Below are 27,978 nucleotides of genomic sequence, written 5' to 3' on the forward strand. Positions count from 1 at the left end.
GTCAGGGTTTATCAGGCAGGTCACCGCACCTTTATCTATGATAACGCAGGAGGGTCACAAGGAGAAGATTAGTCTTTTCCTTATTGATTCCCCTGCGTATTCTGTGGTGTTAGGCCTACCCTGGTTAACTACTCATAACCCCACTGTTTCTTGGCCACAGAGGGCTCTCACGGGGTGGTCGCGAGAGTGCTCAGGTAGGTGTGTAGGGGTTTCCGTTGGTGCTACTACGGTGGAAAGTCCAGACCAGGTTTCCACCGTGCGCATTCCCCCAGAATATGCCGATTTGGCACTCGCCTTCTGTAAAAAGAAGGCGACTCAATTACCACCCCATCGACAGGGGGATTGTGCGATAGATCTCCTGGTAGACGCTGCATATCCCAGGAGTCACGTGTATCCTATGTCGCAAGCGGAGACAGTGGCTATGGATAATTATATCTCTGAATCCCTGCGTCAGGGGTTCATTCAGCCATCCATTTCACCCGCCTCTTCGAGTTTCTTTTTTGTGAAGAAGAGGGATGGCGGTTTACGCCCGTGCATTGATTATCGAGACCTTAATAAAATCACGGTAAAATATAGTTACCCGCTACCTTTGATCAATACAGTAATGGAGTCAATGCGCGGGGCCCGCTTCTTCACAAAATTGGATCTCAGGAGTGCGTACAATCTGGTGCGTATTAGGAGGGGTGATGAGTGGAAGACGGCATTTAGCACCACCTCAGGTCATTATGAGTACATGGTCATGCCATGTGGGTTGATGAATGCTCCATCAGTCTTCCAATCATTTGTAGATGAGATCTTCAGGGACCTGCACGGGCAGGGTGTAGTGGTGTATATCGATGATATTTTGATATACTCTGCTACACGCGCCGAGCATGTGTCCTTGGTGCGCAGGGTGCTTGGTCGCCTGTTGGAGCATGATCTATATGTCAAGGCTGAGAAATGCTTGTTCTTCCAACAATCCATCTCCTTCCTAGGGCATCAGATTTCCACTTCAGGAGTCGAAATGGAGCGCGACCGCATTACAGCCGTGCGTAATTGGCCGACTCCAACCACGGTAAAGGAGGTGCAGCGTTTTTTAGGGTTTGCCAATTACTACCGGAGATTTATCCGGGGTTTTGGTCAGGTTGCAGCTCCCATTACCTCACTGCTTAAGGGGGGACCGGTGCGCTTGCAGTGGTCGGCCGAGGCGAATAGGGCTTTTGGACAACTGAAGGCTCTGTTTACCTCGGCGCCTGTGTTGGCTCATCCGGATCCCTCTTTGCCATTCATAGTAGAGGTGGACGTATCCGAAGCTGGGATAGGAGCAGTGCTCTCTCAGCGTTCGGGTGTGCCACCGAAGCTTCGCCCCTGTGCTTTCTTTTCGAAGAAGCTCAGCCCGGCGGAGCGTAACTATGATGTGGGGGACCGAGAGCTGTTAGCTGTCGTAAAAGCCTTGAAGGTGTGGAGGCATTGGCTTGAGGGGGCTAATCACCCTTTTCTCATCTGGACTGACCACCGCAATCTGGAGTACATCCGGCAGGCGAAGAGACTAAATCCTCGCCAGGCAAGGTGGGCCATGTTTTTCACTCGTTTTGTGTTTACGCTTACTTACAGACCAGGCTCCCAGAACGTCAAGGCAGACGCATTGTCTCGGCTGTATGACACAGAGGAGCGACCCATGGATCCCACTCCCATACTCCCAGAGTCGTGTTTGGTGGCGCCAGTAGTGTGGGAGCTGGACGCGGACATTGAGCGGGCGTCACGTGCAGAGCCCTCTCCTCCTGAGTGTCCAGCTGGTCGTCTGTACGTTCCGTCTGCTGTCCGCGACCGATTGATTTATTGGGCTCACACATCACCCTCCTCTGGTCATCCTGGGATAGGTCGGACGATGCGCTGTCTTGATGGGAGGTACTGGTGGCCCACTTTAGCTAAGGACGTGAGGATTTATGTTTCCTCCTGTTCGGTGTGCGCCCAGTGCAAGGCTCCTAGACACCTGCCTAGAGGTAAGCTTTTACCTTTACCCGTTCCTCAACGGCCGTGGTCGCACCTGTCAGTGGATTTTTTGACTGATCTTCCACCTTCACAGGGTTACACCACGATCCTGGTCGTTGTGGATCGGTTCTCTAAGTCCTGTCGTCTTCTCCCTTTGCCCGGTCTCCCTACGGCCTTACAAACTGCGGAGGCCCTGTTTACACATGTTTTCCGGCATTATGGGGTGCCTGAGGATATAGTGTCTGATCGGGGTCCCCAGTTCACGTCAAGGGTCTGGAAGGCGTTCATGGAACGTCTGGGGATCTCGGTTAGTCTTACCTCAGGTTTTCACCCCGAGAGTAATGGGCAGGTTGAGAGAGTTAACCAGGATGTGGGCAGGTTTCTGCGGTCCTATTGCCAGGACCGGCCGGGGGAGTGGGCGAAGTTCGTGCCCTGGGCAGAAATGGCCCAGAACTCGCTACGTCACTCCTCCACTAACCTTACCCCTTTTCAATGTGTATTAGGGTATCAGCCGGTTCTGGCTCCTTGGCATCAGAGTCAGACCGAAGCTCCTGCGGTGGACAATTGGTTTCGGCACGCTGAGGAAACTTGGGAGGCAGCCCACGTCCACCTTCAGCGTGCCATAAGGCGCCAGAAAATTGGCGCAGACCGTCGCCGCAGTGAGGCCCCGGTGTTCGTACCAGGGGACAGGGTCTGGCTCTCGACCCGAAACCTGCCCCTCCGCCTGCTCTGCCGGAAGCTGTGTCCGCGGTTTGTGGGGCCGTTCAAAGTCCTGAGGAGAGTGAACGAGGTATGTTATAGATTACAACTGCCCACTAATTACCGTATTAACCCCTCGTTCCATGTGTCTCTCCTCAGGCCGGTGGTGGCTGGCCCGCTCCAGGAGGCTGAAGTGCGTGAAGTTCCTCCGCCTCCTCTAGACATCGAGGGGGTCCCGGCGTACTCTGTTCGATCCATTTTGGATTCGAGACGTCGGGCGAGGGGCCTTCAGTACCTCGTGGACTGGGAGGGGTACGGGCCGGAGGAGAGATGCTGGGTTCCGGTGGAGGACGTTTTAGATCCTTCCATGTTAAAAGAATTCCACCGCCTCCATCCGGATCGCCCTGCACCTCGCCCACCTCGTCTCCGAGGCCGGTGTCGACGCGCTGCTGGAGCCGCGCGTCCGGGGGGGGGGGTAATGTCACGACTTCTGCCGAAGTCGTTGCCTCTCCTTGTCCGGGCGGTGTTCGGCGGTCGACTTCACCGGCCTTCTAGCCATCATCGATCCATTTTTCATTTTCCATTGGTTTTGTCTTGTCTTCCCACACACCTGTTGTCAATCCCATTCATTACCTGTTGTGTATTTAACCCTCTGTTTCCCTTCATGTGTTTGTCAGAGATTGTTTTATGTCAAGTGTTGTTTTATTGGTGTATAGGTGCGCGACGGGTCCTCGTACCCATTTTATTTGATGTATGTATATTTCTCCTGTTTGGAGCATGTCATGGACATTTATTAAAAGTCTCCATCTACACTTCGTTTACTCTCCTGCGCCTGACTTCCCTGCCACCTATACACACGACGTTGACAGATACAGAGATGAGGTAGTCATAAAAAAATCACGTCAAACACTATTATTGCACATACAGTGAGTCCATGAAACGTATGTGACTTGTATTTTTACTCTAGAACTTATTTAGGCTTAGATTAACAAAGTGGTTGAATACTTAATGACTCAAACCATTTCAGCTATTCATTTTTTATAAATTTGTAAACATTTTGGAAAAAATTATTCTACTTTATGGGGTATTGTGTGTAGGCCAGTGGCAAAACAAATCTCTTTATCAATTTTAAATTCAGACTGTAACACAATACAATTTGAAAAAGTCAAGGGGTGTGGATACTTTCTCAATGCACTGAAGGTACACTGAAGAACATTTGGCAGTGATTACAGCCTCGATCTTGGGTATGACGCTACAAGCTTGGCACACCTGTATTTGGGGAGTTTCTCCCATTCTTCTTTGCAGGTCCTCTCAAGCTCTGTTAGGTTGGCTGGGGAGAGTCGCTGCACAGCTATTTTCAGGTCTCTCCAGAGATGTTTATTCAGGTTCACGTCCGGGCTCTGGCTGGGCCACTCAAGGACATTCAGAGACTTGTCCTGAAGCCACGTAAAAAGTAACACAATAACATAACAATAGCGAGGCTATATACAGGGGGTACCGGTACCGAGTCAGTGTGCAGGGGTACAGGATAGTTGAGGTAATTTGTACATTTAGGAAAGGGTGAAGTGACTATTCATATATAATAAACAGAGATTAACAGCAGTGTACAAAACAAATGGAGGGGGGGGGGTCAATGTAATAGTCCGGTGGCCATTTGATTCGTTGTTCAGCAGTTTTATGGCTTGGGGGTAGAAGCTGTTAAGGAGCCTTTTGGTCCTAGACTTGGCACTCTGGTATCGCTTGCCGTATGGTGGCAGAGAAAACAGTCTATGACTTGGGTGACTGGAGTCTCTGACAATTTTATGGGCTTTCCTCTGACACCACCTATTATATAGGTCATGGATGGCAGGAAGCTTGGACCCAGTGATGTAAAGGGCCATACGTTCTACCCTCTGTAGCTCCTTACGGTCAGATGCCAAGTAGTTGCTATACCAGGCGGTGATGCAACCGGTCAGGATGATCTCGATGATGCAGCTGTATAACGTTTTGAAGATCTGGGGACACATGCCAAATCTTTTCAGTCTCCTGAGGGGGAAAAGGTTTTGTCGTGCCCTCTTCAAGACGGTCTTGGTGTGTTTGGCCCATGCCTAGTTTAAATAAAGGTATTAAAAAAATAGATAGTTTGTTAATGATGTGGACACTAAGGAACTTGGAACTCTTGACCCGCTCCACCACAGCCCCGTTGATGTTAATGGGGACCTGTTTGGCCTGCCTTTTCCAGTAGTCCACGATCAGCTCCTTTGTCTTGCTCACATTGAGGGAGAGGTTGTTGTCCTGGCACCACACTGCCAGTTCTCTGACCACCTCCCTATAGGCTGTCTCATCGTTGTCGGTGATCAGACCTAACACTGTTGTGTCGTCAGTAAACTTAATGACAGTGTTGGAGTCTTGCTTGATCACGCTGTAGTGGGTGAACAGGGAGCACAGGAGGGGTCTAGGCACGCACCCCTGAGGGGCCCCCGTGTTGAGGATCAGCGTAGCAGATGTGTTGTTGCCTACCCTTACTGCCCATCAGGAAGTCCAGGATCCAGTTGCAGAGGAAGGTGTTTAGCCACAGGGTCCTTAGCTTAGTGATGAGCTTTGTGGGCACTAAGGTGTTGAACGTTGAGCTGTAGTCAATGTGGACATACAGTACCAGTCAAAAGTTTGGACAACCTACTCCTTCAGGGGTTTTTCTTTATGTTTAATATTGTCAACATTGTAGAATAATAGTGAAGACATCAAAATTGTGAAATAACACATGGAATCATGTAGTAACCAAAAAAGTGTTAAACAAATCTAAATATTTTTTATTTGAGATTCTTCAAAGTATCCACCCTTTGCCTTGATGACAACTTTGCACACTCTTGGCATTCTCATAACCAGTTTCATGAGGTATTCACTTGGAATCCATTTGAATTAACAGGCAAACCAAACGGTTCCTTTCTAGCAATAAATACCAGTCCCTAAACCACTTCACCCACTTGATTGCCACTTGTTGATCACTATGTACAGTAGGTGGTGGCACCTCTTAAGTTAAACCTCTCAGAAGAAACCGAATAGCAGAATAGTTATCTTTTTTACCATCCACCATCCAATTTTCAAACCTGTCTTCAATACTTGATGGTAGCCAGTACCTTTTGGAAAAGAAAATGACACAGGCTTTTGAAACTAAAAAAAAGTGCAAATGTTTGTATTTATCACCACCAAACGTTTTGAAATACAGAAAAAATAATACACTAGTGGCACCCATTCAGTTGATATAGCTAGAAGGAGCAACAATTCCCTAGCCTAAATTTTGTATCATGCTAGAACGGATTGTTCACCAGAGACAATAGACCTTTTTTTTCTTCTTTTAAAAAACCCCCAAAGCATTTGAAAATGTTTCTTGTTTTCAGTTGTTCATGTACCAAATTGGAATGCAAAGTTTGTTTGCTTAAGTAAGCAAAGTTACTGCTTTCCTTCATTTGTGTGTAGTATGTGTGTAATGTCAACGAGGATAAAGACGCAAGTTAGCTAGCTAGTTTAGCTAGTTAATGTTACATGGCTAGCTTGCTAACGTTTGCTAGCTAGTTAGAAACATGAAGTTGGCTGTTGCTAGCTAGAGAATGATGATAAATGCTGCTATGTTGGCTAGTTTGCTATCTGATTGTATCCTTGCAATCCAAGATACTTAGCTAGATAGCTAGTTTGCTAATGTTATATGATTTAGCTGGCTAGCTAATAACTTTGACTAATGTTATATGTACATTTAGAGGACAAAATAATGACCTTTATTCATGTAGCTAATCTGGTGTGTTTCAATTAGTGCAATTGCCAGCCCCAGCATCGTATTCACCACAGCACCATGTGGTAGCCACGGAGGTTATGTACGTTACATTCACTTAGCAAAGTGAGACTTTGCTTATCTGTTCTTTCTTGCACAATATTTACTTAATTTCAATGTAAGATTATTGTTTCAAACAGGGCTAGGAGTGAGACACTACAGTGCCAAGTTTGGGCTGCAGATATGAAGGTAAGAACATAACTGTTACCAATTTAAATGTAAATACTTATTGGAAATATCTGCCTTTACAGACTGTCAAAATAAATGTACAGTGTATAAAATATAAGGGGTGGAAAATATGTTAACATAGTGAGTTATTTCTTTTCTTCTCTTGCATTTTGTAGATTAGGTTTCTGGCTGTAATCCCAAGGACCTGAAGTCGACAGTGTGGCAGATGTTACCTTGCATTCTGTGAAACTGTCTTGCCATCGCCACAACTTGGACTGGGGCAGGGGATAAGGCCTGTTTCAGGGACTTGTTTCTGAAGACCATTCTTCACAGTAAGTTGTGATATTATTAAATGTGTTACTCTTGTTTTCTCTAGTTTTAAGTAAATTCTTAAACTCATGTGTAAGACCATGTGCGATTCAAATGTAACTCAATGTTCTTTCATTGTGTATAAGAGCCATTCTGAAAAACCCTGCAATCCGGGATGCCACAGATGAGGGGTTCCAGATTCAGGTCATTCTTTCCCTGAAAGTTGTCTCCGATTGTGAATGCAGGAGGCGGCGGCGCACAGGGGAGAGGGATTCGCTGCAGTGAGTATCAAAATAAAGTCTCGGACCAGCAAGCCACAAGACTGTTCCAACAGTTGAACCCTGGGCTGACTACTGCATCCTACCACACACTTAACATTTATTCATATTCTGTACACACTGAAATGACCTTTGTCAACCGGCCCAATGCAGGGTGGCAGGTAGCGTAGTGGTTAAAGCTTGGGCCTGTAACCGAAAGGTTGCTGGATCGAATCTCCGACGTGACAAGGTAAAAATATTTCATTCTGCCCCTGAACAAGGCAGTTAACCCACTGTTACCCGCCAGGCAATCATAGTAAATAAGAATTTGTTCTTAACTGACTTGCCTAGTTAACCTGTCTAGGATCAGCGTGGCGCTAGCGGCACTCCCCCCCCCCCCCCACTGAAAAACCAGTGCCGCGAAATTCAAAAAAAATATTTTTTTAAAATATTTAACTTTCACACATTAAAGTCCAATACAGCTAATGAAAGACACAGATCTTATGAATCCAGTCAACATTTCCGATTTTTAAAATGTTTTACAGGGAAGACACAATATGTAAAGATGTACATCTATTACCTAAAAACACATTAGCATATTCCACCATCTTTTATTTGTCCACCAACACCAGTAGCCATCACCAATTCGGCTAAACTAAGATATTTATAGCCCCTAACCAACAAAAAAACTCATTAGATGACAGTCTGATAACATATTTATGGTATGGGATAGGTTTTGTTAGAAAAAAGTGCATATTTCAGGTATATGGCATAGTTTACAATTGCACCCACCATCACAAATGGACTAGAATAATTACAATGAGCAACGTGTTTACCTAACTACTAATCATCAAACATTTCGTAAAAATACACAGCATACACGAATCGAAAGACACAGATCCTGTGAATACAGACAATATTTCAGATTTTCTAAGTGTCTTACAGCGAAAACACAATAAATCGTTATATTAGCTTAGCACATAGCAATTAGCAGCCCAGCATTGATTCTAGCCAAAGTGAGCGATAAAAGTCAACATCGCCAAAAGATATTAATTTTTTCACTAACCTTCTCAGAATTCTTCCGATGACACTCCTGTAACATCACATTACAACATGCATATACAGTTTGATCGAAAATGTTTATATTTAGCCACCAAAATCATGGTTAGACAATGTGAAATGTAACTCGGCTGGTCAGAATTTGTCCTTGCGCCACTTAGACAGTGATCTACTCTTATACATAAATACTCATAAACGTGACTAAAAAATATAGGGTGGACAGGGATTGATAGACAATTTAATTCTTAATACAATTGCGTTATTACATTTTTTAATTTATCCTTACTTTTCAATACAGTTTGCGCCAAGCGAAGCTACGTCAAAAAACATGGCGTCCTAAGCCACTAAAATGTTTCGACAGAAACACGATTTATCATAATAAAAATGTCCTACCTTGAGCTGTTCTTCCATCAGTATCTTGGGCAAAGGATCCTTTCTTGGGAGAAATCGTCTTTTGGTGGAAAGCTGTCCTCTTGCCATGTGGAAATGTCAACTACGTTCGGGATGAACTGAAAAGCGTGCCCAACTTTTCACATCGTTGCAAAAATAAATGTTCCAAAATCGCACTAAACGGATATAAATTGCTATAAAACGCTTTAAATTAACTACTTTGTGATGTTTGTAACTCCTATAACGAGTGAAAAGATGACCGGAGAAATATAACAGGCTAAACTAATGCTTGGAACAGGAGAGGGTCGGTGTCTTCCACGCGCGTTACGCAGCAAGAAAAGACTTGCTAGCTAAAGGTTTTTTTCATTTGTAGGGCCTGTGAACGAGCAATCGAGCCCGTTGGAATCGTCATCACGTAAAGGCATCCAGGGGAAGACGTAAGAAGTGTCCGTATAGTCATAGCAACGACAGAGCCCTTTTAAATGACTTCAGAAAAGTGGCCAACGTTTCTCAAATCTGACTCCATGTCAGGGAAATTGCTGTAGAATGGGCTCTGTTCCACTTAGAGACAAAATTTCAACTCCTATAGAAACTATAGACTGTTTTCTATCCAATAATAATAATAATATGCATATTGTACGATCAAGGATTTTGTGGGAAGCCGTTTAAAAAATTAGCCACATTAGCATAAATAGTCTAAACAGCGCCCCCATCCCCAACAGGTTAAATAAAAGTAAAACATATTGTTATTTCACCTTACTGCACTATATACTCTTATATAATTCTATGCTTCTACGTCACTGTACCTTATTCCACTCACCATGCACATGGGCAAACGATGTCCATACTACATCTCTATAAGCTATTTTTTTTAAATCAGATTTTGTTATATATTTACAAATCCAGACTAGTTCGACGTCTAGTTTGGATTTAAATTTGGTTGAGTATTCAACTAATGTGAATCCAATGTGAAATCCACAAAAAATGTAATGTCATTGGATTTAGGTTAAATGTTGGGTTCTAAATGCCCTTAGGTTGATTACTTTTTGTTGTTGATTCAACATCATCACATAGATTTTTGGGGTTGAAATCATATGGAAACAAAGTTGATTCAACCAGTTTTTGCCCAGTGGGTTATTTGAATTCTTTACTATGTTACCTATTTGATTACTATGTCATTACTATGAAATAACACATATGGAATCATGTTGTAACCAAAAAAGTGTTAAACAAATATTATATATTTGAGATTCTTCAATGTAGCCACCCTTTGCCTTGATGACAGCTTTGAACACAATTGGCATTCTCTCAACCAGCTTCACCTGGAATGCTTTTCCAACAGTCTTGAAGGGGTTCCCACATATGCAGAGCACTGGTTGGCTGCTTTTCCTTCTCTCTGCAGTCCAACTCACCCCAAACCATCGCAATTGTGTTGAGGTCTTGTGATTGTGGAGGCCAGGTCATCTGATGCAGCACTCCATAATTCTCATTCTTGGTCAAATAGCCCTTACACGGCCGGAGGTGTGTTGGGTTATTGTCCTGTTGAAAAACAAATGATAGTCCCACTAAGCGCAAACCAGATGGGATGGCGTATCGCTGTAGAATGCTGTGGTAGCTATACTGGTTAAGCGTGCCTTGAATTCTAAATAAATCAGACAGTGTCACCAGCAAAGCACCCCCACATCTTCACACCACCTTGTCCATGCTTCACGGTGGGAACCACACATGCGGAGATCATCCATTCACCTACTCTGTGTCTCACAAAGACACGGCGTTTGCAACCAAAAATCTCAAATTTGGACTCATCAGACCAAAGGACAGATTTCCACCGGTCTGTCTCTTCTTCTTATTGGTGTCCTTTAGTAGTGGTTTCTTTGCAGCAATTCAACCATGAAGGCCTGATTCACGCAGTCCCCTCTGAACAGTTGAGATGTGTCTGTTACTTGAACTCTGTGAAACATTTATTTCAAATAAAATCTTATTAGTCATATGTGCCGAATACAACCTTACAGTGAAATCCTTACTTACGAGCCCCTAACCAATAATGCGGTTTAAAAAAATATATGGATAAGAATAAGAGATAAAGTATCAAGTAATTAACCTGTTGGGGATGGGGGCGCTGTTTAGACTATTTATGCTAATGTGGCTAATTTTTTAAACGGCTTCCCACAAAATCCTTGATCGTACAATATGCATATTATTATTATTATTGGATAGAAAACAGTCTATAGTTTCTATAGGAGTTGAAATTTTGTCTCTAAGTGGAACAGAGCCCATTCTACAGCAATTTCCCTGACATGGAGTCAGATTTGAGAAATGTTGGCCACTTTTCTGAAGTCAGTTAAAAGGGCACTGTCGTTGCTATGACTATACGGACACTTCTTACGTCTTCCCCTGGATGCCTTTACGTGATGACGATTCCAACGGGCTCGATTGCTCGTTCACAGGCCCTACAAATGAAAAAACCCTGAAGCTAGTCATTCTTTTGGAGCTGCGTAACGCGCGTGCTGGACACCGACCCGCTCCTGTTCCAAGCGTTAGTTTAGCCTGTTATATTTCTCCGGTCATCTTTTCACTCGTTATAGGAGTTACAAACATCATAAAGTAGTTAATTTAAAGCGTTTTATAGCAATTTATATCCGTTTAGTGCGATTTTGGGACATTTATTTTTGCAACGATGTGAAAAGTTGGGCACGCTTTTCAGTTCATCCCGAACGTAGTTGACATTTCCACATGGCAAGAGGACAGCTTTCCACCAAAAGACGATTTCTCAAGAAAGGATCCTTTGCCCAAGATACTGATGGAAGAACAGCTCAAGGTAGGACATTTTTATTATGATAAATCGTGTTTCTGTCGAAACATTTTAGTGGCTTAGGACGCCATGTTTTTTGACGTAGCTTCGCTTGGCGCAAACTGTATTGAAAAGTAAGGATAAATTAAAAAATGTAATAACGCAATTGTATTAAGAATTAAATTGTCTATCAATCCCTGTCCACCCTATATTTTTTAGTCACGTTTATGAGTATTTATGTATAAGAGTAGATCACTGTCTAAGTGGCGCAAGGACAAATTCTGACCAGCTGAGTTACATTTCACATTGTCTAACCATGATTTTGGTGGCTAAATATAAACATTTTCGATCAAACTGTATATGCATGTTGTAATGTGATGTTACAGGAGTGTCATCGGAAGAATTCTGAGAAGGTTAGTGAAAAAATTAATATCTTTTGGCGATGTTGACTTTTATCGCTCACTTTGGCTAGAATCAATGCTGGGCTGCTAATTGCTATGTGCTAAGCTAATATAACGATTTATTGTGTTTTCGCTGTAAGACACTTAGAAAATCTGAAATATTGTCTGTATTCACAGGATCTGTGTCTTTCGATTCGTGTATGCTGTGTATTTTTACGAAATGTTTGATGATTAGTAGTTAGGTAAACACGTTGCTCATTGTAATTATTCTAGTCCATTTGTGATGGTGGGTGCAATTGTAAACTATGAAGTCTACCTGAAATATGCACTTTTTTCTAACAAAACCTATCCCATACCATAAATATGTTATCAGACTGTCATCTAATGAGTTTTTTTGTTGGTTAGGGGCTATAAATATCTTAGTTTAGCCGAATTGGTGATGGCTACTGGTGTTGGTGGACAAATAAAAGATGGTGGATTATGCTAATGTGTTTTTAGGTAATAGATGTACATCTTTACATATTGTGTCTTCCCTGTAAAACATTTTAAAAATCGGAAATGTTGACTGGATTCACAAGATCTGTGTCTTTCATTAGCTGTATTGGACTTTAATGTGTGAAAGTTAAATATTTTAAAAATATATTTTTTTTGAATTTCGCGGCACTGGTTTTTCAGTGGGGGGGGGGGGGGGGGGGTGTGCCGCTAGCGCCACGCTGATCCTAGACAGGTTAAAGGGCTGCAATTTCTGAGGCTGGTAACTCTAATGAACCTATCCTCTGCAGCAGAGGTAACTGGGTCTTCCTTTCCTGTGACGGTCCTCATGAGATCAAGTTTCATCATAGCGCTTGATAGTTTTTGCGACCGCACTTGAAGAAACTTTCAAAGTTATTGAAATGTTCCGCATTGACTGACCTTCTTGTCTTAAATAATGATGGACTATCGTTTCTCTTTGCTTATTTGAGCTTTTCTTTCCATAATATGGACTTGGTAATTTACCAAATAGGCCTATCTTCTGTATTCCACCCTACCTTGTCACAACACAATTTATTGGCTCAAACGTATTAAGAAGGAAAGAAATTCCACAATTTAAAAATAACTTTTAACTTGTTAACAACTTAATAGGCTATTTAACTTGATGTGAAAATGTGCTTATCCTCCCACAAACTTCTAGTGGTTGAAGTATTGTTTTGCATTGCAACAATGAGAAAGTTGCCTAGTAGCCTTGTGCAAATGAGAAATATATGATGATTTATTCATAACAAATTAACAGGTAGCTAAGTATAATAACAATATGCAATAATTTGCTGTTAGTGAGAAGAGCGAAAAGATATTCATTTTATCTTTGCATCCTAAAATAATTAGGAATTTATTTCTTATTTTTTGTTTTATTTCCATGATCATTGCAGAATTACATTCCTCACCTTTTCTCACTGTGATGATTTCATACTCCCGAAAGAACATAGTTCAACTTTTTCGTTGACGTTTGTAGTTATAATGCTCGTTCACATGCACACAGTTATACAGCAGGTCTGATTTACCCTGAACAAAAATATAAACTCAATACGCAACAATTTCTAAGATTTTACTGAGTTACAGTTCATATAAGGAAATCAGTCAATTGAAATAAATTCATTAGGCCCTAGCCTATGGATTTCACATGACTGGGAGTACAGATATGCATCTGTTGGTCAGAAGATATATATATAAAAAAAGTAGGGGTGTGGATCACAAAACCAGTCAGTATCTGGTGTGTCCACCATTTGCTTCATGCAGCGCAACACATCTCCTTCGCATAGAGTTGATCAGGCTGTGGCTTGTGGCCTGTGGAAAGTTGTCACACTCCTCTTCAACGGCTGTGCAAAGTTGCTGGATATTGGTGAGAACTGGAACACGCTGCCGTAAACGTCGATCCAGAGAATCCTAAACATGTTCAATGGGTGACATGTCTGGTGAGTATGTAGGCCATGGAAGAATTGGGATATTTTTAGCTTCCAGGAATTGCGTGCAGATCCTTGGGACATTGGCCCGTGCATTATCATGTTGAAACATGAGGTGATGGCGGGGGATGAATGGCACGACAATGGGTCTCAGGATCTGGTCACGGTATCTCTGTGCATTCAAATTGCCATCGATAAAATGCAGTTGTGCTCGTTGTCCGTAGCTTATGCCTGCCCATACCATAACCCCACCGCCACCAGGGGGCATGTTGACATCAGAAAACCGTTCGCCCACACGACGCCATACATGCTGTGTGCCATCTGCCCAGTACAGTTGAAACCGGGATTCATCCATGAAGAGCACACTTCTCCAGCGTGCCAGTGGCCATCAAAGGTGAGCATTTGCCCACTGAAGTCGGTTACGACACCGAACTGCAGTCAGGTCAAGACCCTGGTGAGGATGACGAGCATGCAGATGAGCTTCCCTGAGATAGTTTCTGACAGTTTGTGCAGAAATTCTTCGGTTGTGCAAACCCACAGTTGCATCAGCTGTCCAGGTGACTGGTCTCAGACGATCCCGCATGTGAAGAAGCCAGATGTGGATTGTCTGGCGTGGTTAAACGTGGTCTGCGGTTGTGAGGGCGGTTGGACGTACTGCCAAATTCTCCAAAACGACATTGGAAGCTGCTTATAGTAGAAAGATAAACATTCAATTCTCTGGCAACAGCTTTGGTGGACATTCCTACAGTCAGCATGCCAATTGCATGCTCCGTCAAAACTTGAGACATCTGTGGCATTGTGGTCCCCAGCACAAGGTCCACCTGTGTAATGATCATGCTGTTTAATCAGCTTCTTGATAGGCCACATCTGTCAAGTGGATGGATTATCTTGGCAAAGGATAAATGCTCACTAACAGGGATGTAAACAAATTTGTGAACAACATTTGAGAGAGGGATCTTTTATTTCAGCTGATGAAACATTGAACCAACATGCTGTGTTTATAGTTTTGTTTAAGGAAACATATGGCATGGCATGCGCAAAGTTTATAAATCTCAATATTTTTGTGCTTGTGCAGTCTTTTCAGAAACAGCGCAGCAGATACTTAGTGTAAAATGTATGCAATGGTTATAAATGAGGCCCCTGGGTGGTAGACTTGTTCTCACTGAAGTGCAATACCCCTCATATATCAGTAGGAGTCAATGTTCAGGCTGGAATCGTTGGACTGTGGCTTCACATTTTCTTACAATATACATCTTTATTTAGGTTGATAGCATGACATTGAAACAATGAATTTGATTTAAACATACCATTTTACTGTCAACATTTATACAAGGTGAAATAAAATGTGTCTAATCAAGTACGAAATTCAACATCATTTCAACCACCAAATATATACAGTTGGAGTCGGAAGTTTACATACACTTAGGTTGGAGTCATTAAAACTCGTTTTTCAACCACTCCACGCATTTCTTGTTAAAACTTCTTATGGCTGGGGGGAGTATTGAGTAGCTTAGACCTGTCTAGGACTGGGGTGCCGCTAGCGGCACACCCCCCCCACCCCCACTGAAAAGGCAGAGCCGCGAAATTCAAATGTTTTTTTTTTTTTTAATATTTAACTTTCACACATTAAAGTCCAATACAGCTAATGAAAGACACAGATCTTGTGAATCCAGCCAACATGTCTGATTTTTTAAATGTTTTACAGGGAAGACACAATATGTAAAGATGTAAATCTATTAGCTAAAAACACATTAGCATAATCCACCATCTTTACTTTGTCCACCAACAACAGTAGCTATCACCAATTCGGCTAAACTAAGATATTGATAGCCCCTAACCAAGAAAAAAACTCATCAGATGACAGTCTGATAACATATTTATGGTATAGGATAGGTTTTGTTAGAAAAATGTGCATATTTCAGGTAGATGGCATAGGTTACAATTGCACCCACCGTCACAAATGGACTAGAATAATTACAATGAGCAACGTGTTTACCTAACTACTAATAATCAAACATTTCGTAAAAATACACAGCATACACTAAGCGAAAGACACAGATCCTGTGAATACAGACAATATTTCAGATTTTCTAAGTGTCTTACAGCGAAAACACAATAAATCGTTATATTAGCATAGCACATGTGCAAACATTACCCCAGCATTGATTCTAGCCAAAGAGAGCGATAACGTAAACATCGCCAAAATATATTAATTTTTTCACTAACCTTCTCAGAATTCTTCAGATGACACTCCTGTAACATCACATTACAACATACATATACAGTTTGTTCGAAAATGTGCATATTTAGCCACCAAAATCATGGTTAGACAATGACAAAAGTTGCCCAGCTGGTCAGACAATGTCGTGCGCCATATTAGACAGTGATCTAGTCGTATACATAAATACTCATAAACGTGACTAAAAAATATAGGGTGGACAGCGATTGATAGACAATTTAATTCTTAATACAATCGCGGAATTACATTTTTTTAATTATCCTTACTTTTCAATACAGTTTGCGCCAAGCGAAGCTAAGTAAAAAAAAATGGCGTCCTAAGCCACTAACATTTTTCGACAGAAACACGATTTATCATAATCAATTGTTCCTACTTTGAGCTGTTCTTCCATCAGAATCTTGGGCGAAGCATCCTTTCTTGGGTATAATCGTCTTTTGGTGGAAAGCTGTCCTCTTGCCATGTGGAAATGCCAACTGCGTTCGGCATGAATTGGAAGCGTGCCCAGAGATTCACAGCGTCTCAGAAATAAATGTCCCAAAATCGCACTAAACGGATATAAATTGCTATAAAACGCTTTAAATTAACTACCTTATGATGTTTTTAACTCCTATAACGAGTAGAAATATGACCGGAGAAATATAACTGGCTTCACTAGTGCTTGGAAAAACAGTGGGTCGGTATCCTCCTCGCGCATGACGCACCAAGAAAAGAGCTCCTACATACAGGGTTTTTTCATTTATAGTGCCTGTGACTGTGCAATCGACACCATTCAAATCGTCATCACGTAAAGGCATCCAGGGGAAGACGTAAGCAGTGTCCATATACTCATAGGAATAACAGTGGCCTTAAAACTGACTCCAGAACAGAGGCCAAAATTTCTGAAATCTGACTCCATGTCAGGGAAATTGCTGTAGAATGAGTTCTGTTCCACTTAGAGACAAAATTTCAACTCCTATAGAAACTATAGACTGTTTTCTATCCAATAATAATAATAATATGCATATTGTACGATCAAGAATTTTGTAGGAAGCCGTTTCAAAAATTACACGATTACCATAAATAGTGACAACAGCACCCCCTAGCCTTAACAGGTTAGATGAATAGCATGCCCAGAGGAAACTGCCTGCTACTCAGTCCCAGAAACTAAGATATGCATATTATTAGTATATTCGGATAGAAAACACTCTGAAGTTTCTTAAACTGTTTGAATGATGTCTGTGAGTATAACAGAACTCATATGGCAGGTGAAAACCTGAGAAATAATCCAACCAGGAAGTGGGAAATCTGAGGTTTGTAGTTTTTCAACTCATCGCCTATCGAATATACAGTGGGATTTTGGTCATATTGCACTTCTTAAGGCTTCCACTAGATGTCAAAAGTCTTTAGAACCTTGTTTGATGCTTCTACTGTGAAGGAGGGGGGAATGAGGGCTCTTTGAGTCATGGGTCTGGCAGAGTGTCATGAGCTGACCACGCTCATGTGAGAGTTAGCTTGCATTCCATTGCATTTCTGAAGACAAAGGAATTCTCCGGTTGGAACATTATTGAAGATTTATGATAAAAACATCCTAAAGATTGATTCTATACATCGTTTCACATGTTTCTACGTACTGTAACTGAACTTTTTGACTTTTCGTCTGCTCGCATGTCATCATTTTGAATTACTGGGCTAAACGCTCAAACAAAAAGGAGGTATTTGGACATAAATTATGAACTTTATCGAACAAATCAAACATTTATTGTGGAACTGGGATTCCTGGGAGTGCATTCTGATGAAGATCATCAAAGGTAAGTGAATATTTATAATACTATTTCTGACTTTGTTGATTCCACAACATGGCGGATATCTGTATGGCTTGATTTGTTGTCTGAGCGCTGTACTCAGATTATTGCATGGTGTGCTTTTTCGGTAAAGCTTTTTTGAAATCTTACACAGCGGCTGATTTAAGGAGAAGTGTATCTATAATTCCATATAATTCTGATAATAGTTGTATCTTTTATCAATGTTTATTATGAGTATTTCTGTAAATTGATGTGGCTCTCTGCAAAATCACTGGATGTTTTGGAAGTAACATCTTCGGGTTTTATTTCATTAAATGTATTTTATTTCATCCGGGTCACGGCACCAATGTAACAGTTTAACTTTACGTCCGTCCCCTCGCCCATACCCGGGCTCGAACCAGGGACCCTCTGCACACATCCACAGATGAGCCAGTCACACTTCCTATGCAATGTAGGCTATGGGATGGTAGCTAGTTATAGCATTAGCACGGTCCTGCTGGCAGAGAGAGAGAGGGACATGTCGAACGGCTTCAGGAACTGGGACTTCATGTCTGTTCACACCTGGGGAGAAAACCCCACTGGCACCTGGACCCTCATGATAACTGACACGTCCGGGAGGATGGAGAATGAAGGCCAGATCCTGACCTGGAAGTTGATTCTCCACGGCACATCAGAGAATCCTGAGCACAAGAAGAAACCCAGAGTGTACGTCCCTTACAACGCTGTCCAGAATGACCGTAGAGGAGTAGAGCACATGGACGACATGATGGAGGAACTGTCCACCCAGGCTGAGGCCCACTCACCGCCAGAAGACTCAACCTCCTCAACCGGCAGACCCCCGCCGGTTGAAACTTTTGACCCACTGGGAATGTGATGAAAGAAATAACAGCTGAAATATATAATTCTCGCTACCTTTATTCTGACATGTCTCATTCTTAAAATAAAGTGATGATCCTAACTGACCTAAGACAGAGAATGTTTAATAGGATTAGATGTCAGGAATTGTGAAACTGAGTTTAAATGTATTTGGCTAAGGTGTATGTAAACTTCCGACTTCAACTGTATATTGAATTAAAAATATTTTCTTTGTTTCTTTGTGGAATTTTCTACAGAATTTCAATGTATACTGTACATAGATCTGATGATTATATTGAAATTACATTGATGTAACAGTTAGGTTAAGTCAATGTATTTAAGTAGAAGTTTTACCCTCATTTTAATATTTACACTGCTGGTTGAAATGAGATGAAAACAGCACTGGTTGATGACTTTTTTCGAATCCAATGCATTTTCCACATTGATTCCATGACACAATACGTTGACAAATCACGCGGAAACAACGTTGATTCAACCAGCGTGTGCCCGGTAGGTTGCTACTATTCTGTGTGGCAAAACATCCTTTTGTTTTGAGCTCCTGTTTGAGCTCCTGTTTCCTGCACTCACTTGACAATGTTACATCAGTCTGAAAACTTTAGAGGCAGTTTGTTGTTGAAAAGCATTTGCTTATGTTCTTCCACAGCTCCTTGTGAGAGTCTAAGGCCAGGCTACCTTTTGGGACAATTAACATGTCTTCACCAAGGCTTGGGGGACCAACTGGCATTTCACATTCTCCAGAGTCTTGGCTGGAAGTCAGCAAACACGGCAATGGAAAGAGGAACTCCCCCCCATTAGCCTTAATTAGAAGGTACTTACAAAGGTCATCCATTGTGGGAGACTTGTTGTGAAAAGAACACAAGGTATCCCAGGGACGTATTAGACTCTCTATGGAGACAGGAACTGAAGTTCATCATCATAAAGTATGTCTCTGTTTGAAAACAATAATGAAGCAAAATCCCATTACACATCAATTGTACATTTAGTCCCTTGAGGGTACACACCATAACACATCTGTGACCAATTACAGGGTGACTGCTCTCAGGTTGCAACGATCCTACGATTCCGTTCAGAGTTGTGAAGAAACAACACAGCGAACAATTTAGTCTTTATTGCCATCTGTGCCAGAAAACAGAGAGACTTTGAACATTACAAAAAAAGGTGATTAGAAAATATACAAAAAGTACAGGTAACCAAATATAGGGGTATACATCTTTCCATCACGTGGTCGTTTAATACAAGACTAAACAAAGAGTAACAAGAAACTAAAAAGGCCCTCTTGTTCAGTTACATATCTCAGTGACATTCTCTCTGTCCCTCAAAAATGCAGTAAAATGCATAACAGAGAGGGCAAATTAATTAAACTGTAAAAAGCTCACTTAATTTAAAATTAAACCATAGCAAAAGGTGGGGCATAAACTTTGCTTTGTTTCTGGTGGTATTTTGATTTCACATAATATACCAGTAAAGTCATTACCTAATTATATTTCATACATAGTTACCCAGTAAAACAATTAATGTGATCAAGTTAATACAGTACCTGATCTCATCCTCTTGACAGTAATGTTTTGGTTTGATCTGGGTAATTGTGTGATGCTTGGTTTCACTTTTGTAAATCCAGGAACCATTCTTTGTACTCTTTTTGACTCTGCTATCATTCATTCCTCTACAAATATTGCTTTATATTACTTTCTACGAATCACTGATTGGTGCTTTGAATTGACCTTGGCTAGATCATAAGGACTGGTAATAAAAACACTTAATTTCTCTTTTCTCAGATATCTACTGCCGGTATAAAAAATGGCTATAAATACATCACATTTAACAGACCATATAAAACAGATCAAGTATAAATAGGGCACAAAGAAACTGGTATCTGGTGTGTGAATGGAAAAATACTGTGTTTAAGTTATAAACAATGGCTGTACTTTCTAGTCGCCTGTGCTTACGGCTACAGTAAGTAGTGTGCCAACTGTTCCTATTGATGTGTTTGACATGACTTAAGTCCAGTGCATGTGCACATTCATGCTCTGATACGAGATACTCTACATGAAATATTGTTTTGGGTAATTTACATCATGGAAATTCGACATTGACAGGACTTGTTTTTCCCCTTACATTCTTGACAGGAAGAGTCCTCTATACTCAATGCATCTCCACATCCTTGTTGGGTTACATGGTTGACACCCCTCATTTCCGTGACAGCAGCTGGTTCTCCAAGTCCTCCAATCGAGTAGTCATCCCCGCCAGTAGAAAAGCGTAAAGGAAATAAACACATCATTCCATTTTATGGTCAAATGGGCTGTACGAATGAAGCTGAGCTGAGTTGTATGTTGAATTGAATGATATTGTAGTAGAAGAATCATATGGCTTTTTTCATGGGATAAATTTTGGTCCGAATCCTAACTTGAAATGTGTGCACTAAACTTGGACTTTGGCATAAATCATGCATTGATGTTGATGGAAAGGTCTGTGCAAAAACTTGAGTTACAGACACTGACGTATTTGGGCCAACAGTATATCACTTAAATGCATATATATTAAGTACCTAAGATACAGTGCCTTTGGAAAGTATTCAGACCACTTGACGTTTTCCACATTTTGTTAGGTTACAACCTTATTCTAAAATGGATTCAATTGTTGATTTTTCGACTCAATCTACACACAATACCCTGTAATGACAAAGCAAAAACAGTTTATACATTTTTGCTAATTTATACATTTAAAAAAATCTGAAATATCACATATACATAAGTATTCAGACCCTTTACTCAGTACTTTGTTGAAGCGCCTTTGGCAGTGATTACAGCCTTGAGTTTTCTTGGGTATGACGCTACAAGCTTGAAACACCTGTATTTGAGTTTCTCCCATTCTTCTCGGCAGATCCTCTCAGCTCTGTCAGGTTGGATGGGGAGTATTGCTGCACAGTTATTTTCAGGTCTCTCCAGAGATGTTAGATCGGGTTCAAGTCCGGGCTCTGGCTGGGCCACTCAAGGACATTCAGAGACTTGCCCCGAAGCCACTCCTGCGTTGTCTTGGCTGTGTACTTAGGGTAGTTGTCCTGTTGGAACGGGAACCTTCCCCCACTTGTCTGAGATCCTGAGTGCTCTGGAGCAGGTTTTCATCAAGGATCTCTCTGTACTTTGCTCTGTTCATCTTTGCCTCGATCCTGACTAGTCTCCCAGTCCCTGCCACTGGAAAACATCCCCACAGCATCATGCTGACACCATCATGCTTCGCCATACTTTCCTCCAGACGTGACGCGTGGCATTCAGGCCAAAGAGTTAAATCTTGGTTACATCAGACAAGAGAATCTTATTTATCATGGTCTGAGAGTGTTTAGGTGCCTTTTGGAAAACTCCAAGTGGGCTGTCATATACCTTTTACTGAGGAGTGGCTTTCGCCTGGTCGCTCTACCATAAAGGCCTGATTGGTGGAGTGCTGCAGAGATGGTTGTCCTTCTGGAAGGTTCTTCCATCTCCACAGAGGAACTCTAGAGCTCTGTCAGAGTGACCATCGGGTTCTTGGTCACCTCCCTGATCAAGACCCTTCTCTCCCGATTGCTCAGTTTGGCCATGCGGCCAACTCTAGGAAGAGTCTTGTGGTGGTGGATCCAAACTTTTTCCATTTAAGAATGATGGAGGCTACAGTGTTCTTGGGGGCATTCAAAGCTGCAGAAATGTTTTGGTACCCTTCCCCAGATCTGTGCCAGGACACAATACTGACTCAAAGCTCTATGAACAATTCCTTCAACCTCATGGCTTGATCTTTGCTCTGACATACAATGTCAACTGTGGGACCTTATATAGACCGGTGTGTGGCTTTCCAAATCATGTTCAATCAATCAAATTTACCACAAGTGGACTCCAATCAAGTTGTAGAAACATCTCAAGGATGATCAGTGGAACAGTGTCACGTTCCTGACCTGTTTTCTGTTGTTTTGTATGTGTTTAGTTGGTCAGGGCGTGAGTTGGGGTGGGCACTCTATGTGTTGTGTTTCTATGTTGGGGTTAATGTGTTGCCTGATATGGTTCTCAATTAGAGGCAGGTGTTTGACGTTTCCTCTGATTGAGAACCATATTAAGGTAGGCTGTTCTCACTGTTTGTTAGTGGGTGATTGTCTTCCGTGTCTGTGTATGTCGCACCACACGGGACTGTTTCGTTGTCGTTCGTGTATGTAGTCTGTTTCTGTTCGTGCGTTCTTCGTGTTATTATGTAAGTTCCATGTTCAGGTCTGTCTACGTCGTTTTGTTGTTTTATAGTTTATTCAAGTGTTCATCGTGTTTCGTCTTGATATAATAAATTCATTATGTATTCATCACCCGCTGCGCCTTGGTCCGCTCATTCACCACAAGACGACCGTTACAAACAGGATGCACTTGAGCTCAATTTTGAGTCTAATAGCAAAGGGTCTGAATACTTATGTAAATAAGTAATACGTTTCTAAAAACCTGTTTTTGCGTTGTCATCTACACACATTACACCACACATGGTGGGGGGAAGATTGTGGCAAGTGCAAAAAAAATAAAAATAGACTAGAGGAACAGGCACCCTGACTAGTATAAATGAACAATATTTGGGTGTGTGTTAGTTTTGTCTCAGCTGCGAGTGTGTATTTAAATCATCATGCTACAACAGGTAAATGCCAAGCTACAAATTCACCTTAAATGAACAGAAACTGTATATAAAAGGATATGTTTTGTTGTCAGCTGCTCCAGAGTGGTCATTGTGGCTTGCTGGAAATCAACCAGACTCTCACAGGCGCATGGGTTTTTTACCTCAATCTCTCCCTGGCTCTCCTCTGAAAACACACATTTACATCATTTAGCAGACACTCTTATCCAGAGCGACTTACAATGAGTGCATTCATTTTCATACTTTCCCCCCCCCTTCCTGGTACCCAATGGGAATCGAACCCACAAACCTGGCGTTGCAAGCACCATGCTCTACCAACTGAGCCACAGGGTACCACATACACACACATTGTGAAAAAAAACACACTTATATTTCATTCTATCACTTTCATCAGCGCTCCAAATTAAGAAATGTAAGGAGGTGTCTATTATGTAAAAAGTATTTAACCTCATCCTCTCTATTATCTTTGCCTGACTCTAGATGGTGCTCTAAAATAACGAGTTCTGATTATGTTGTGATTTTCTTTGACCATAGAATAGAATACCTGCACAGATGTTGAGCTTGAGGTTCTCTGCTATCTGGTTGATGAAAGTGAAGTCAGTGGTATAGAAGAAGTGCTTGTCGTGTGGCTCCGAGGCGATCTCGCGCAGCTCATCCTCCACGGCCTTGCCAACGCCAACAGCATACATAGTAATACCTGGCACACAGGACAATGCAGTATCTCACTGAAGTGGTGGATGAAGTCCTGAAATTTTATTTGATTGCAAGCACTGTTTTGTTGAAACATCTAGCCACACACCAAAGTAGTGAATGGCAGTCGATTTGGACATGATTTGTTGTCTTTAAGTAGTAAGTAGCAGGCTTACATATTCATATTTCATAATCATGTTATAAGAGCTCTCATTATAGAAAGATAATCAAATCTTAATGTAAATGGAAACATTACTGTAGAAGCTTTATAATACAGTAGGCAAATAAATTACAGCCCGTGTGTCACCTACAGTACCTGCTTCTTTGGCTTTCTTGGCCCACTCGGTGATGTCGTCTTGAGAGCGGCCGTCAGTGAAGACCAGGCCCACACGAGGGACATTCTTGCGGGCACCCTCTGCCTCTGAGAAGCTGTTCTCTACCATATGCTTGAGAGCCAGGCCCGTCATGGTGCCCTTCTCCATGTACTCCACATTCATCACCGCCTTCTTGATGTCAACCGCCGTCTGGTACATGTTGAGGGAGAACTCGGTTCGCACGCGACTGGAGTACTGCACTAGGCCCACTCGTGTCCCGTGCGCCGACACGTCCAGGGAGTCCACCACCTGGTTGACAAACTGCTTGACCAGCTCAAAGTTCTGGGGACGCACACTCTTGGAGCCGTCGATGAGGAGGACCAGGTCAATGTTGGCTGATCTGCAGGCTGGGTGGGACACGGGGCGAATCAGGGCACTTTTCATACAGTAACATGCCTTTGTTGCATTTACCATGCATGGATTGTTGGTCTTTCATAAAACACTGTGGGAATCATCAGAAACAACAGCTCCTTTGGTAGTGTTACTTCTTGATGAAGAAAAGGCTTTTTTATATTTTTCCCTGTAAAAATTAACAAACTTACAAAGATGGAAAGACGTAGGAGGACTATTCGTACCAAACTTTAAATTGTATTTCCAGGCAGCATTTCGCCCAATCCTAATTTGGTTTAGAGATGATTCTTCTGCCCCCTAGCTGAGTAAAGAGAGACATGGAAGAGGTGGTCATCACTGATATATCCCTTTAACAATGTAAACTACGCTTTGGTCCTATTAGTGCTAACACAATTTCTATTGGTGCAAAATGGAATGCTATGCTCCACTATTTGACAATAATGCCTTGTGATCTGGAGAGCAGTATTTTGCATCTTCCCAATAGTCCAAATGTGGAATCCGTACCCTTGCTGATATCATGGACAGCAATGGTTTGAGAACATTCCATACACATTAAGAATCAAATCATTTTTTATGTATTTACAATTTAGGTCAGCTATGCTGGACTATGGAGTCCCTTGGGAAACCCAACTACCGACCACCCAATGATGAGATTTATACATTATCTGCGATGGTGACATGTTGGCTGGGCGGGTGTGGGAGAACGAGATGAAAGGTTGGGGCCAACTTCTTTTTTATTTAATTTTCCTGTTTATACTGAATTTATTATTACTTAAACTTGAGTGGTAGCCTATGGGTAATGGACAATGTACCTGTAACCTACCGAACAAAAATAATACACTGTAGAATGTGCAGTTATTAAGCATTTTAACAGGTCCTTATTGTAAAACGTTCTGCATTGCTTACATGGCTAAATATTTTATTTCGGAAGAGGTTTTATTTTGTAGGTTATGTAATTCCAGTTCTAGAGCACATTAGATATGATGTTCTAGATACTACAGAGGGACAACTGAATAGTAGTAGTTGTATAAAGCCATTGCATCCTGGTGAACCACAGGAGTTGTAGAGGGTATTCATTATTGTATTTACTGGGTGTATGAAGTATACTTACTTCCGCAGCCTTTGCCATCCTCCTCCAGTAGCTGTGCCTCAGGGCAGATGCAGTAGTAGGATCCTGGTGTGCTGACACACTGGTGCTCACAGCCATGCACCACTGTGTTACACAGGTCAAGATCTGTGGAGGACAAACACACATGGAGAGACTGACAAACTGAGGGGCAGTGGATGAGAAGTGTGTAGTGTCATAGGCTATGTCCGGGATCAATGGAACACGATGGGGGATAGCACAATGACACTGTTGTTGGCAACCATTCAAAAAAAGCTGCTACTAACAAAGTGCACATTTATCACAGTTCTAAGAGGCTTACATTGTGGTCACTAAAATCTGATTGAAAAAAAACATTTGGCTGTTTCTGCTACATAACATTTAGAAGTTGTCCTTTTCTGGTGTAGAAAAATATTTGCTAAATGCTAACTACTGTTCGGATAAGCTGGTAGCAAAACTAGCCAGTAATTGCATCTGGTTACCAATGTAGTTAAAGATGAACTACATGTCTTAAAGGCAACTCAATGTTATTTGATTGTGACCAACAGCACAGACCTGGGTTCAGATAGAATTTGTATTTTAAGCTTGATAAATACAGGATAGCATGTAGATTTGTTGAGTACGCAATGTTCACCACAAATCTCACGCAGCAGCCGCCTCAAATACGCTGTTGTATACATCTGTCCCTATGCATTCTACTGTTTGGCCTGATGACGGCCTCACTAACTTGAGTTTGAAGTGTTGCATTCACAGGTGAAGGTGCCTGAGGAGGGGATACAGATCTGCTTACAGTCATGCTTCCCCTCAGCACACAGGTCTATCATTGTGTCATAAAAACAGATACACTGATTACAGCTTGAAGGGAAGGTTGTGGTTCCATGCCCAGGATTCTTCTATTGTTTGAGAACTTCTATACCAACTTGGACTCTCAAGTATTCCTAAGGAAGATCATTCTTCTTGCGGATTGTATTGCCAGGGTCGGCCAGGACCACAACACTTGAAGAGGCATGATTAGAAAGGTGTCAGCAATACCAGCTCAAATGGAGCTATTCTCCTAACCAAATTTGTAGAACCTGTTCTTGTCATCTTCAATCAGAAAAACACATTCAAAACGTTCTGGATGCATCCACACAATGGCATATCATTGGCTATGTCATTGTCTGAGGTAAGGATTGTTGTGTCGTGAACATCCCAAGAGCGATGACGAGTCCTGACAACTTTTGGAAAGGACAGATCATCCCTTGATCCGCTCCATTATGTCCATTAGATTAATGAATATGCCACTTCTTCCATGCCACCAAGGCATTATACAAACCCAGTTACTGTAGCCTAAACCCATTCCGCTCCAAAGATGGACAAAAGCTGCTGAAGGATGATGAATCAATGAAATCCTGGTGGAGAGAACACCAAGAAGCACCGTTCAACTCATGAAGGTAGACATGGGTGAATCACCTAGCAAGCAGGACGTACAAGATGCCACCCAGAAGGTAAGAAATGACAAGGCCACATACATGATCCTGAGAGCTCTTACACCACATACTGTACATGCCTTGCTCTTGTACGAGAATACAATTCCCACACAAATCAAGGACGCCCTGATTGTTACCATCTTTAAAAAGGAGGTTAAAAAAGTGTGTTCTTTCTCCTTTCCACCACTAGGAAAATAAAGACTCCTACTCCTCCCAGAATCACATTGCGGCTTTCGTACAACCAGAGGCACAACAGACATGCAAGGAGCAAAAGCAAACAATTTACATGGCCTTTATGACCTTACAAAAATATTTGAATCTATGAACTATGATACCCTTTGGCTGACAATCTCAGTAACAGTGGTGCTAAAAAGTAACCCTTTAAGATGAAACCTGGGGTGAAACTGGATCGTTGCCCCCACCCATTCTTCATTGTTGCCATCTTTCACCTTAAAGCTCAAATCTCTTTCAGGGAGTCCAAACCTAAATAAATTCAAGACAAACAGCAAATAGGTTTTCATCATGGAGCTCCGGTGAAACCAAGACCACATACAGTAAGCACCACCAAAGATTCCTTTGCAAAATCATGAGGATCAGCTGGGAAGACAGGCACACCAACACCTGTGTCCTGAAGGAGGCAAACATTAAACCCTTGTAAGTCTAAGCCCTTGGTT

At 42.0% G+C, this 27,978-nt stretch overlaps 1 protein-coding gene across 2 annotated transcripts in view; it reads right to left on the reverse strand.

The window, feature by feature from the left end:
- Window positions 1-19,776: 19,776 nt before the first annotated feature.
- LOC129814787 (matrilin-4-like) overlaps window positions 19,777-27,978 on the reverse strand; it is a 38,960-nt gene continuing 30,758 nt past the window's right edge. For both annotated transcript variants that reach the window (XM_055867815.1, XM_055867816.1), the window contains exons 9-13: window positions 25,842-25,964; window positions 24,322-24,726; window positions 23,860-24,012; window positions 23,377-23,481; window positions 19,777-20,929 (exon numbers count right to left, since the gene is read on the reverse strand). In XM_055867815.1, the coding sequence (XP_055723790.1) occupies window positions 20,871-20,929; window positions 23,377-23,481; window positions 23,860-24,012; window positions 24,322-24,726; window positions 25,842-25,964 (845 nt within the window). In that variant the 3' untranslated portion in view covers window positions 19,777-20,870. The remainder of the gene's footprint in view (window positions 20,930-23,376; window positions 23,482-23,859; window positions 24,013-24,321; window positions 24,727-25,841; window positions 25,965-27,978) is intronic.

This window comes from Salvelinus fontinalis, chromosome 18 (assembly GCF_029448725.1).
Source record: "Salvelinus fontinalis isolate EN_2023a chromosome 18, ASM2944872v1, whole genome shotgun sequence".
NCBI lineage: Eukaryota > Metazoa > Chordata > Actinopteri > Salmoniformes > Salmonidae > Salvelinus > Salvelinus fontinalis.